The 15,201-nt window shown below is 36.1% G+C and overlaps 1 protein-coding gene across 1 annotated transcript in view; it reads left to right on the top strand.

Annotated features, from left to right (window-relative positions):
• Window positions 1-4,925: 4,925 nt before the first annotated feature.
• LOC117109506 (protein APCDD1-like) overlaps window positions 4,926-15,201 on the top strand; it is a 33,337-nt gene continuing 23,061 nt past the window's right edge. Inside the window, exons 1-2 of the mRNA XM_033251877.1 lie at window positions 4,926-5,792; window positions 14,405-14,585. Of these exons, the coding sequence (XP_033107768.1) occupies window positions 5,753-5,792; window positions 14,405-14,585 (221 nt within the window). The 5' untranslated portion in view covers window positions 4,926-5,752. The remainder of the gene's footprint in view (window positions 5,793-14,404; window positions 14,586-15,201) is intronic.

Genomic DNA, 15,201 nt, shown 5'->3' with positions numbered 1-15,201 from the left:
GTCACGTCGCATACTGCTATAGGGGCCTAGACTACAGACGATTAGAATTAGATGTAAATCGTGAGACGAAGATTAACTCAAGTATCAATAAAACGTCATAGGGAAGTGCTTCATTAAATCAGAGATCCTTTACATAGGGTTGATGATTAAATGTTTAAATAATCATGGACGAACCGATCGCACGTGACTGTTACAGGCCTATGCGGCATACGGTGCTCACTTACCCTGTTCAGGGTTAGGAGTACATCCTGAGATTGCTAGAAAAGAAAAAAAAAGGGTTAAGCTTACGGTTTAAGTTATTGCTGGCGGTAATTTAGCATTGCCCCGAAATATTTTATGATTGCCTGTGGTGTTTTGTTTGACTGGTTGGTTGGTTGCAACGGCTACTAGAACATACAATATAGGCCTACATCAGGTCTGGAAAAAGGCCCAAATATTAGTTCGTTTTCAAAATAGGATTGGATCACCACTTGATATAGTCTTAAGAATACGTAAGTGATTACTCAGAAACCAATTTTCGAACAAAATAACTAGTTTTAGCGGCATGCTGGGATCATCCTTATTCTAGGCCCACCTTAACCGATTTCAAAAGTCCCGCGAAAGGGCTAGGTTAGCCTATTCCATCACTGTGATGTCTGCACAGATAACATTTTGAACCATCCAATCAAGCTAATTGCTCATAATTGTACCTGTCACACATCTCAGTTAACAATAAAATCATTCATTCATCATAACATTGACACCTAGCGCGATCGTTCCGCTTGAGCAGTCACAGAAAATGGCGACAGCCATTGGTAGGACTTAAACCAGGTAAAAAAAAGGTGTATACCACTTCGCCTCATAGGTGAGTTGGTAGAGTATCCGAACGGTATCAGAAGTTCTTAGGTGCAAATCCCAATGCGAGCAAACAGTTCTCAAAAAGTAATTATCATCAATAAACCCAGGTAGTTAATGGAAACAACACCGAGAATTGGCCAACTTAAAACATACTTTGAATTGATAAACTTTTCTTAAATCCACAACAATGTCACATTGCTTAATTGTAGTAGGTTTTAACACGTGACATTATTAACATTGTATTCCGGGAAAACTACCCGTTCATTGGGCGAAGTATTAACAAGATTCAAAACAAGTGTTCAGCCGGCTCAAGCGAATTACTTATTACTTTGTTAATATTAGCATTGACTTAGCAGTACGTGTTGATGATGTTGTTTGCAACAAACTATTTATTAACATAGTATTAAAGTTAATTTGAATTTAATTCTCAGATGTCGGGAGAACCGAGGTTTGTGAGCAGCGCATTGGTTGTTTTTAATTTAACATCAGATTGAAAATATCCCACATCTGGAATACTTTTAGCAATAGATTAGTTTCAACCCCATACGATTGATTGTCATGGCTAATATAAGACAACAACAGTCGTTTCTTAAGCTTCCAGAAACGATTTGAATCTAATCTTAACGACAAAGAAAATGACAATAAATTAGATATATGCCTAATGGATTTCCTACATTTGTGTGTGGTGACCATCTCCTTGATTGATCGTTATAATTACAGATTTGATACCCTTCATTCCTATTTTTAAAAAGATAATTTACACAAATAATTCATAGCGCCTCAAATGTAAACTGGTTTTTAAATATATCACTTTACTGCTAAACAGAGAACAATTAGTATAAGGTCTAATGCTAAATGGACGTAGCTGGGATGCTTTAATCTGTTAACGTATTTTAAAATATATATAATGTCGAATACAATCAAAACAGAAGAATTAAAGCAGAGTTAATATAAGAAGTAGGCCAGTTAGAATGAACGATTATTATAAGCTCCCTCGTTCCTAAACGGGAACATTAGGACCTACAAACTAACACTAATTATAGAAAATTGTAAAAACACAATCATTTAGGCCTATGTAATAACATGTTAATATTATTTTACGTTCTTGTTATTCAGAGAGGACATATTTAGGCAAAAAGCAATTCCAAATGTTGAATTTAATTTTTTATATTTATGTATATATTATATACAAGTATCTCAATCGAGATCCAGCAAGCTGAAAATGATGCACAGAAGGTGGCGTATCTTATGGATCTCTGGTAGTTTAGTCAAGTGCGATATTAGTGTTCGTTCCTAAATGGGGAGCAATGACATTTAGGACACCTACAAACTAACACTAATTATAGAAAATTGTAAAAAAAAAATAATAATTTAGGCCTATGTATAATTATCATGGTATTATCATGTTAAAATATTATTTTACGGGCTTATTATTCATAGAGAATATATTAAAGTAATGCATCGATGATGGAAAAGTATATGAAAAATTACAGACTTATGTTCATATAAATTATAATGACGTAAAGCCGAGTTCGCTCTTAACTACATTCAATACATTTCAAGCGAATTATGTTGTTGTTAAAGAAGACGGTAAACTCACAACTAAATCGACGCAACCTTAGTGTTTCTACGAATTGCCTACTCAACTTAGCTTTAACCTTTTCATACTGGCTTAATTTCATTTGATATCAGGTGAATCGGAGCAAAGAAACCATACTTGAAAGTTGTAGATGAAATATCGTGTACACTTGTACATCGAACACTAAGCTTCTTAATTCACTATATTATGTCACGGCGATCACCCCAGCTTATTGAAACCTGTACAAATAAAAATATAGAAATTTCTGGCAAATAATCAAATCATCATCGACGTCAGAGCTTGCGTAATGAGGAATTATTAAGTACCTTGAGTCTACTTTTCCATTGATGTCACAATGGCTATCTTTAAATATGTCTACCTAGTGAATTAAGCTAGAAACTCGGACTTGCGCCACTATTTATCACACCAACAATTCTGGCCGATGCCAATATTGCGATCCCACGACACCACACGTTCCTGTTACCAAAACAGTCATACCACATTCATTATCACAGTCCTATTCACTAAAAAATGTTCGAAGTCATCAAAATAGCTACTACGGTCATTGGTCATGCAACCAAGTACCAATATGTTCCCTACCAAGAAAGTTTTATTTCATTAACACGGATGTATAGTAGGCAAAAATATTGGTTCCATTATGTTATATCTGTATTGGTCGTTGTTTATTATAGGCAATCATACTAATTTTTACAATTATTATTAGTATTATTATTATCATCATAATCATCATCATTAACAACATCATCATCGTCATCATCATGTCATCATCATCATCACCACCACCGTCACCGTCATCGTCACCGTGTCATCATGATTTTTGGTTTTGTTGATGCTCTTGTTATTTTCGTGTTGCTGTGGCAATTGTTGGAAAAAATAGAAAGCAGGGAGGGTAAGCAAGAGGGCAAGGTAGCGATTTAGCAGAGAGGATAAAGGAATCAAGAGAGAGGAAGGGGAGTAGCGGCAAATGGAAAGATAGACGAAAGATAGAAGAGAGGAGCAGAGAAAATAAAAGAGAGATATAGAAACATGAAAAAGAGATTTGTTGTCGATATATTACGTGATTAGTTACCTGGCTGTCAAAATTATTTGTAAATTTTTTAACGAATGTTTGACTAGCATCAATGGATATAATATTTCGCCTTAGCTAGCGATAAGCATAGCAGGACGTCCCCCTGTCCACTGGTGTAGGGTCATGGGTCAGTCAAATGACAGCCTCGGGCTTAGCTGATGGACCTGTTATGGAAGTTGATGATTAAGACAAGCATTAAAACAAATCAAATTTCCTTGAGGATATAAATATGGTGCGAAACTTTTCAAATTTTATAGATTTTATGCGAAATCATCGTTTAAAACGTGATTATTCACAATTCAAATCAACAAAAATTATGATAAACAAGAAATTATCTTTAAATCAAGTGTGACGATTATTGTCGCTGTCGTCATTATGCATAATTGATAATAATAATATTAATAATAATTATAGTAGTAATGATGATAATGATGATGTAAATTCGAACGGAAAATAATTTTCTTCCCAATATTAATAAACACACTTAAATTGACTGATATTCAATATAAATTCATTTTCTTTATAGTAAAAATTATTATCTGTATATGAATGAACCTAAAATCGGTTACTCATTGAAACTTGATAAGCCATCTGATTATTTTAAATATTCAATTATTGTTTTAATAATGGAATGTTTGGAACTTATTCAACTTCAACTTCAAATTTAATAATTCCACCAAGTATTAGAAGTCCGCCCTCTATTCACTTTTCGTGCGACGACGGTCATTATTGAAAATATCAATAAAGTGTTCGTTGTATGCATGTAGGAATCCCAATGCGTTGATAAAGAATGTAATGAAAAAACTGTATATAGTGCAGCTACCAGTGACCTACGTTAACTCGTTGAGCTTAAGCATATTGAAATAGGCTGATACTATGGTAGGCCTAATGTAACAATCGACGAACAGTCCACAAACCACATGGGGTGGAGAAGTTTCCAAATTATCTCCACCCTCGATTGGATGCCCCGGGACAATAGGATAGGAATGAGCTCGCATGGAAACGTATTGCTATGCTGTACTTAAGCTTGAACTTAAAAATCTTTACGATGCGACTCAACGCCACCTGAAATCACTTAGAATGTTAAAGACACGCCTACATATATGGACTATACCATTATGCGGTATATAGATAATATCAAGCGATCGAGAGTAAAACGGATTTTTATATTTCAAATAGTCGATAAAGAAAATTTATCACTCATATCTAGGTTGATAGTTCACTTTCGTTTTAAGGCTGGGGGTACAATGAGCAGGCTTTTTCTAAACGCCTAAATTCGCCCCTGATCTCAAAATGTATCATTCCAAAGTTATCCACCAATCACAAACCCGATAGCTTGGAACGATGTTACGATTGTATAGTTGTAAGTGAATGATGTGTGTGGATTTGTATCCACTTTATAGGTTTGTATATGTTCTTGTAATACGGTAAGCTGGGATACACGATAGAATAGCAGACTTCGCTTACAATTAATAATTGGACCTTGTTACGCAATATTATTTAATCATCAGTGAAGAATTAAGTATACGGATTTTATGTGAGAAATGGAAGAACATCGAAATGAACTAACCTTGGCATTTTAAACACTCAGTGATGCGGAAAAAATGACATGGAATGAATACATAGATTGATAATTGACCGATAGCTCCGCCTTCTTCAAATTGTCATCAGGATACATCACCGCCAAGAGCAAATACCCCAAAACGAGGCTAAACCTAAGTTCTGCAAGGCACCAGAACAGCGGGATTAGGACTCGAGTAACATATCGCCCTCAATTTACGCAGTGAGTAATATAAAATATTTGGTCTGTTAACTCTCAATCATTATGATAAAGAACTGGCCTGTTGATCACCGCTTTACTGGTATTTATTGGCCGGACACTGAAGACCAACCAACAGTCATCGTCTGCGCTTGATGCTATTTGATTTGAAAGCGGAGTAAGATAGGCCACTCCCACTGATTACCACTGAAGATTCCGATATACAATAAAACAAATCTAATTTTCAATTTTTCATGCACTTTCTGTCAGATTTTCTTTGTTGGAGTTACATTGAGGCTTTTTTGATTATATATCTGAACAAGTTAACACATGTTTTATAGAGAGACGACAAGCCGAAAAGTGAGATTTTAAAGGGAAACTCAAACATACACAGTGCTCTAGGCCTGTGAGGATTCTGTTTGACAATTTAAAGGAAAGAGTTTTTATATTGCATACCGTATATACCATTCCCAACATAATTTTAACAATGGAAATTCTCAGAATCGCTTGTTGGCGTTTATTACTAGGTAAGTTACCGTACTCTGCAAATATATATTATTTGTTATCCTTAATTTTCAACTATGTGTAGCACGCTAACAAATTACTGTACAATGTAACGATATACTATGTTTGTTTAGTTTAGTTGACTTGCAGAATATAATTCAATATTTGAAAATGGTTACTTGTATATTTAAGTACCGGTACCTTATTTAAAAAACAATACTGGTATATCAAGACTTTTTTTCACCAATTGACAGACGACGTTAATAATGTTGCGTATATTCTTTCCAGACCCTTAAATTGGCTTTTTAAGGATTATTTTTAGTAAAAGTTAAATCAACAAAAACTTAATTCTTCTCGACTGTGTCTCCGGATTTTTTTTTTTTTTTATTTATTAAGCTTTTTTTTTTTTTTTTTTTTTTTTTTTTTTGACATAATAATCCTAATATATATTCTAAACATCAAAATCACATTTAAAAGACAAAAAACCCAAGTACTAACGAACTAATAAAAAATGGGCAAAACAAAGATTAAAGCTCTTGATTCTTCATGATAAGTTGCAAAGCTTATATGAACCTTTTCAAATGTGCAGTTATGTTGTTGAATTTTGAAGGTATTTGCAAATGACATAAAACCAAATCTTGCCATTTCTCAAATGAGCGTGTAGGAGGAGGCGAATAAAATATACGACTCAGTTAATGTATGTATATAAGAGGATATTTATACATGAATATCCCCAGTCTCATCTATTCAAGATCCTCTGCCTAGTGATTTATCTCACGTGTACTCGCAATGGACAGTAAGACCTCTGGTAGTATATTACGCTTCTATTTTGACTGGGATGACATCTATATAAACCGTATGATTTATAGTGCGTAACTGGCGTACGTAATACCTTGCTACAGATTTAGCATCTATAACCTTGATCATTACGGGGGCATTTAAACCGAGGCACTTGCAGTTATCGTCTTTGTATAGATCCTAGATCCTGATCCGTTGACATTTCGAATCTTCAGGCACTGTCACCACTGTTCAATATAAAATCCACTTCGGGGCGCGGAGCTCCATTTGCACGATTAACTGCCGAATAATTCACCGGCTCAGTGTTAAACCGGAAGGTCGATGTGGAACAGTGTGCTCCAGGGGCGATCTCTAATTTCCGCTTGAAATGATTAGGTGTTCTACCTGAAAATATGAATAAAATATTTTCGCTGCTTTTGTAAATTGAAAAATTTTATAAAGCACTTTTATTTGTAGATTTTCTGTGGTTTCAGTGCTTGCGCTACCGGAATGCAATAGGCCAATAGCACGTTGAATACTGTCAATGCGCAATTGCGGTACACGCTCAGTTTCCAAAATCAGAGTGAGGCCCTAGCCTAGACCTATGTGTTCAACCTTCGTGAGTATGCATTGGGATTGTAAAGCATAATTTTATATCTTCATAACGCATTTAAGTTGTCACTTTCCTTCACTTGACGCGTGCACCGGCGTAATTAATTGATTTGGGAATGAAATAAAAATTCAGAAGCGTGGTGGCCCTACGTATTATAATAAGCGATGACGATAAGATTTCAATTGTCAACATTTTTTTTTTTAGGACGTCCATGTCAACTACGGTATCTGAATGAGGTTAAAGGTATAGTTAATGGGTAAAAACGAATTAAAGCACTAAAAACCCTCCCAACCAATAACATAGGGTTCTTTATCATCTAGTACTCTATCAATATTTCTTTCTTGAGCGAGTCACAAATAAAATAAAGAAACACACAGATTGTCGCATTTAACCATGTAAGCATATACAAGCACAGTGTTCAGATTGTCAGTGCGGCTTCAAAGAGGAACGTTCCTCCTCGTTTTGGCTAATTATTGCTATTTTAAATTATTTATTTTCATTATCATTATATATCATTTCACTAAGATCATTCTTACTAGTTGCTGAGAAAAGAAATAATCCATTTAGTGCTCGTTGCGTACATTTTAGTGCCAGGTTCGAGTCATAGTAAAATCAATTGTTATTTCCTTTATAGTCTACAAAACATGTTTCTCACGGACGATCAGCGGCAATAGCCTCAAGATAAACAACTTTCAATCGGCAATAATCAATTAAATGTTATTTAACATTGACACTTTGTGTTTACAGGCCATTAATGACGTCATAGTGACGTCATTATACGTGACTATTGGCACGGTTGAGGGGCTTAACTTCCTTACAACCTCAGCAGTTGGTCACACCCTCAAATAACTTGGTTCCAGTTCGTCCCATTGAAAAACCTATCCAGGACATTGCATTAATATAAAAAAAAACAGCGGCTAGAATCACTACAGCCTTGGTCCTATAGAAAACCACCGTGAGATCCCTACAAGATTCCTAATAATCTGTTAACTAATTAAGAAGTTATTCGTGCTGAAAACGCTACTACTATCGGAACATCAGCACGTTTTTGATGTAGTAGGATAAAAATTAAACCCACAGATTAAATTTACAGCTAAAATACCGATTGACAAACAACGCAAATGCGATATTTACGATTTTAGGCTTTACTATAAAAAGGAAGAAAAAACTAATAACATGGTGTAAAGTTTCCCAAATTTTTTGCCATCTAGCCCACACATTGTTATTGCCCCGATAGCAATATTCAATGACAGGGTAGGGCTACCTATATTTTCTAATTATTACTTACTGTTGCGTGGGCGTTTAAAATAATATGCCGTTGGTTACAGTATAATTATAGTCTTGTTCTTTTAATCATTACAACCCATCTCGCGGGAATAAAATGTTGTTTCTTATTTTCCTTAAATGCTTAGATTTCAATGGTAAATATATACAATAACTTATCCAGGTAAATTAGAATGGCGACGGTAAGTTGATTATTTTGAGAAAATGTAATAATATATTTAGTAAATTTTATAAAAAGTAGTTCAATATATACTATAATTAAATATATAGTTTAGAATGAAGTACTTTCGGAAAAAATACTTCCTCGTAAATGTATTGTTCAAAGTGTACGATGTTATTTTTAACTTAATACATATCGAACGCTAACCACTTATTTCTCAAATAAGGACCATTTTGTACAACATTTTAGCACGCATGTGTATTCTTGTGTGCTTACTGGCGCGTACGCTCACGTATGCGTGTATATTAAAATAATGAGCTACGGTGTCGAATCCAGAATTTTAAAATAATCAATAATAATAGGTCACAGAGAGTGGTCTGAAGTTTTAGAATCAATAAGGTTGGTTTCACTCCAGTCATCAACGCGTCTAAAATTCTAGATGTGGACGAAACTTAACAGTTCGTTAAAGCAAGTTGCAATAGTCAAACGTAAGCATGCCCCATCACCTGGAACACCTCTCGATTCGACATTGTAAAAAAATGTACGTACAACAGCTCCAAATATATTCATATACCCAAAGGCCTATCTATATTTATAAGGGCCTCATTGAGTCAGTGTTGCTGTAAAAGAGCTACATTTGTAAAGGCTTATATAAGGTCATCATACACTCTGTATGCAGGCCTATGTTTATACAGTACTTATACCAACTCATTAACTACGGTGTAGGCCTATGTAATACTCTGGACAAGCGTACCCAATAGTTAGTTTACTTAAATAGCACGGTAAATCACAAAGCAAGTGGGATCTCGATACCCTCTGTAGAACTGGTTTAATCAAATACCCAATCAACTTCAACCACCGGTAATCGGCTGACGACTTGCGACAACTTCGCTCCAAATAATATTTCCAGTTGAACGAATTCATACGCAGTTTACTTGATTGATTCCCATATTAATTAATCATTGCCGATTGATCCGTTTCATTAATTTTCCGGAAACATCTTTCTAATGGATGAACAACAATGAACCAACTTAATGACAAGTTAAATGTCAAGTGACGCTGCCCGGCAATTGTTGCAACTTATCATTTTACGCCTCTTCTAATCTGTAACATCGCAATAGTAATGTGTGGATTTATTTGGTGTAAACACCAAGGATAGCCCAAAAAAAAAAAAACTGAAGAAGATTTATTTCAAGTGGGTTTTCTGGTGGTGATTGGGCTGTAAAACCTGGAGACAATCCCTGCTCTTTTCAAATAGTGTAGGCATAGGCCTACTGTGTTCTTTAACGTGCATACGGGCCATAATGCACACGAGACCAACGGCTTAAACGCCTCTTCCGAAAGACGATGCGCTATCGTAACTTGCATTTGAGCCCTCCAATTGAAATACAAGGAGAGGCAGCGATGGGGATTGAACCTGGCAGCGCTGGGGATTGAACCAGGATATATCCACGTTTCGGCGCAGCGCACGCACAGTACGGTAGTGGCTACCACCAGTTTAGCCGACTGAGCTAATCTGCATGCTCAAACACTTAAAAAAAGCAAAGGAATCGAAAAACTGCTACAACGAAACCTGTTTACCGGAATTAGTACCGTATGCTGTACTTATAGACTGGCCCATGCTGTGCAGGCCTATTACTAATGCAAGGTGAAATTTACGAAAACGAATCACGATAATAGACCTACTGTTAGAATGAGCCTAGAGACTCGTATTTTGCGCAATATAAAGGAATAACTTTAACCTTTAACATAATTATCCATTAATAAAACAAAAAGTATCATCTAGAACTAATGCTCCTGTAGGTATTTCCATCAATGTTTGTGTTTATTGAAATCTTAGGCCCAACTGTACAAAACTGTGAGCGCTGATACCCGTGAATGTTTGTGGGTATCTGTTGTACGGCATCTCTGGTTTGAGCTTGATGAACACATTTCATGGCTACTGATTATCAACAAAGGGCCTAACAAGCGCCAGAAAGACTTGACCAATATTACACATTATTAATTTTAAACGCATGGTTATTTCAATATTGCTTAAATGAGGTGCGTATGACGACAGGGTCCAATCGGCCGCACTGTGAGAACTGAACGGCCTGAAATGGTTCAATGGATAAAATCAGTAGATAGCAGGGAACAGTGAAATTACACTGTTCCCTGGTAGATAGTAATTATTACAAACCTACTACATATAAATACAAAAAAAAAATGCTGAGTCAGCAATTTTGACAAGTCAGACAAATTGTAGGTTTTACAATAGGGCGGTATTGCGTCAAAATGCCATTTCTCCTTTCACTTTTATATACCTTTTAATTTCAGCTAAATGAGAGAGGGGGCAGCTGCACCCTCTGGATACGATCCGGTTAGACAGTGTGTAGCTCCCATAATGCAAATTGTATGACTTGTCATACAACACACTCGCACACATACAGTACTCACTTCTTTAGTAGACACTTAAAATGGATCTATTGCAGGAACCATGATAACATAGCCCATATCGGCTCAGCAGGTTTAAGTGGCATTAAGTTGAATGTCAATGAGATAGTTTATAAGAAACCTTAAACTGAATGCCCTTCGTAGTCACCTAGTATACAGTCTATACATGGATTAGATTCAATGAATAACGTCAGACGATAATAGCTGATTAAATAGGTCATTTCGCTGAGTTAAAATAGTTTCTTACACAAAGTTAATTATGAAAGTAGTAAATTGCCACTAAATATTGACTTAAGCCATTAAACAACAAATATTACGAAGTCTTTAAAATAAACATTATATAAAAAAATATATAGAACAGGAATGGCTAAACAATGATAAGAAAGAAAGTCGTAAGTGTACAAACAAAACACATTAAATTCAATAAAACATAAAAAAGTGCTACAAATAAGCCTATAGACTAATTTATTCTATAATTGTGCAATTGAGATCTGTCTTTCGTTATTTTTAATCTAACGTTACCATTTCATTTAAGTTAGACATAATTTCAGTTTCGATTTTGGATTCAAAGGTTGCTATGCTACTTACTGTGGCTTTATGGCCAGGGTCGCCAAGACCGAGGAAAATACGAAGTCCACAGGGGGCAATGGGCTGCAAACTAGGGGCTCGAGTACCTAAACTTAACATTAAAACTGTCGTTGCAATTATAATAATATGAATTTATATAGCGACCTCTTACATATTGATATAAGGCCGTGACATATATAAGGTGCGTGCCACATAAAGTCCCTAAACGTCAACATTAGTAAAAACAAACAAAAACAAGAATGTCCTTAAATCATTAACGCGTTACATAAAACAAACGGATTATCAGAGCATACCCCGCTAAACGTGCACAGACTATTTTCCACTTTCTTGACTCAAAAACAAGAAAGGCGCTATACTAATTTTCCATTTGTTATATTTTGCAGTATTATTAAAAATGAAGAACGGACACTAACTGCGCCCGACGCTCGTCGGCCGACGCGACTCTACGGACAATTGTCGTATGACGCATGCGTAAGTGCCCACCACCAAACAATCAGCAGACGGCGTCGCGTCGTTTAAAGCTGGGCACTTACTGCGTCGTACGACCGTCGGCCGAAGAATCCAACTCTGTTCCATGTAAGCGTAGATGGTAGTCTGAAAGGATCGTTATTAAAAACTACCGGTATCCGTTTCGCGCGCGTTGTGGCGTTGCGTTCTCCATAGAATCGCGTCCGTCGAGTGAGTGCCCAGCGGAGTGGAGTTAGATTCGTCGGCCGACGACGGTCGCACGACCGTCGTACGACACACTGAGTGCCCGGCTTTAGAGCCAACGTCCTACTTTTCAACAAACTCAAGACCAAACGTTAACAACTTTTTAAACAACGCTCAAGTTATTACCACTCAGACAGACATGACCTTCGTTCACTGATAGTGTGTAATAGCATGTCTTATGGAAATTGAAAGTAGCCTCATGTTATTTGCGCAAATAATTAAATGATATAATCCTCAATGATCGAATCTACTTGACCACAACTGACAAACATCTTCAGGGCTATATATATTTTTCCAATTCCCCCCACCCTACTTTCCGTTTGCCTTTAGGGAGATCCTAATGCTTTAGGCCTATAGATATTTAATCAGTAATCCAAATAAATATTCGGAACTTGGAGCTAAAAATTGTGTGGTTTAGATGGTGTGACCACGGGATTCTAGGTCCGAAAAAAAATACACCCTTAAAATACAATCAACGTTGCATCTTTTGCAAGTTTACATCATATTAATTTCTGGTCCCAATTTATCTTTTAAAACCATTAGATAATATAAACACCCTCAACTCCATCATGTGATTGGTTTCGATGCATACTTACGTATAGCTTCATTTATAATTTATGATTTTAAACTTCACACAGCAGTTCATATTTGTATTAAGTATATGGCTTAGCTCTTTCAGGAAGGAGGTAAAATCGTATCAGGTTTCATTCCCCCGAGAGAACACACATTTAATTTATTATTGGCCTGATCTAATCGAATGATTGAAATTATCTGCAGACTTGTTATTATTTAGGGTACAGGAAATATAATTTGTAATTCTACCATTTACCATGTAAAACAATTCGAAACATAAAAATCAAAACTCTTATATTCAGATCACAGCCCGTACTTAGTCTTGCACTTCAAAAAATATGATATTCAAGTTCGATTTGCTTAAGCCACTGGTAGGGAAGAGCAACCGCACTTGAAACACAAAACTAAGCTGACGGTAATATCAAAATGCTCAGTTTCCCCCGGGACACCAAATAATTTGTCACAGTACACGAAATGAGGTTAAAAGTTTGTCAATTCAGCGGTTCTTCTCTGTGTTTTTATGTCAAACACATAGAAGTCATGATGTGTTACGTGTGATGCGTCACACGAGAAAGGTCTGTTTCCGTTTAAAAGTCCTATTTGGCTGCCGATTGGGTTATGATCGCGTTTGGCAAGTCGGACAACACCGAGTTCTTCGGTAAATTAGTAAACATCATACATCGCACTTGTGCCAATTTCCTGTTATAGTTGAGTGGGATGAAACTTTCTCCTTAATGTGTAGTACAAAGCTGCGAAAAAAAAATCCACCTTAAAAAAACGAGCAAGCATAAACTGCGTTTCCTTTTAGGCCTAAATGAGTGAGTTTCTGACAGGTGCTTGGATTTTGTTCATGAACTTTAAACATATAATTGGGCAGTAATTGGTCGTTTGTGTAACAAAACACGTCAGTTGTCCAAAGGCCTAGAGAAGCCTTCAAACAGTGACATATATTTCCACGACTCTAAAAAATCCAATTAAATAAGAGAAAAGGACTCAAAAGTTGATTTTTTAAATACAATTATAAAAATTTCCGAAACAGTTTTTGCCCTTTTTATTAATCTTCAATCCGTCTTTAGCATAAGTTGTTTTTGTCCATAAAACGATATTTATATTCACGCACATCTTGTAATTGTGTTTACGCCGTCGGATGTCTTAATAATGAATGGATAAATTAATTGCCACCATCATCACTACCAACGTGTAAGATGCCTAAAAAGTACATCTATCAATACTAACATCAAATTTAACATTCAAAGCGCGATTATCATCACTATTGTCATTAGCATAACCACCATCATTATCATTGTCATCACCTTTGGCGTTATAATTATCTTTATAATTATCCTCATCATTATCATCATCATCATCATCATCATCATCATCATCATCATCACCCCTATCTTATCTCTTACCACTATCATAAACCATAATGTTAAAAAAATGTAAGAATTTTAACAATTAATTTTGTAGCAATTTACATGTAATTACATTTCTAGTTTCAGTGTTGCTGTCGGTTTGTGTTGCTGAGTGTCGACAGGTGGGTCTTCAAGTTTCAGATTCAGTGACAACTTATGAACACACTATCGACTGCTGTACACGGAGGCTGCAGCATATCAGTAGCACTGACGTCACACTCTTCACGCCACCACACATCAACGGCGAATGGATGTCATCAAAGTAAGTGATCAGTGATATCCCTTGTAGTAATGCCGTTAATGCATGCGATAATATCACCGCGATATTTGAGTATAGGGTTGACGAATGTTAGCCAAATTAGGAGATAGTCCTATCATTCCTACGCTTCTGGACAAAAAAGGGATATATGCCTAGATTAACTTATGATGTAATGGGCGTAGTTTGGAGTAGAAATACAGTTACCACATATGCAAATGTGTGAGGGTAAGAAGTGAATTACAATACTCACGAAAACTGACGGGGGACACAATAATTGTCTCGTGCAAAGGTGAAAGTGGAAATAATGCGCACCGGGTATTTCCAACCTATCACATCATCACCACCACCACCACCACCACCATTATCGTTATTATCACTATCATCGTTATTTTCACTGTTGTCATCATCATCATCATCATCATCATCATCATCATCATCATCATCATCATCAGTAACACCACCACCTCCATTTTTTCATTTGCTTATACAGTTTACACGAACCGCTACCAGAGGTTTAGTACGGTAACACAGTGGCCTAATCCAGAAACTTTTATCAGTAAACCCATCTAACACAGAAACTTTTAACCAATAGTTACGAAGAGTTCTGCGCACGCGCTAC

Source organism: Anneissia japonica, unplaced genomic scaffold (assembly GCF_011630105.1).
Source record: "Anneissia japonica isolate Jap-2015-1 unplaced genomic scaffold, ASM1163010v1 scaffold3867_len840240_cov202, whole genome shotgun sequence".
Taxonomy (NCBI): Eukaryota; Metazoa; Echinodermata; class Crinoidea; order Comatulida; family Comatulidae; genus Anneissia; species Anneissia japonica.
The sequence above is the reverse complement of the archived record's forward strand: the minus strand, read 5'-3'. Positions and strand labels throughout refer to the sequence as shown.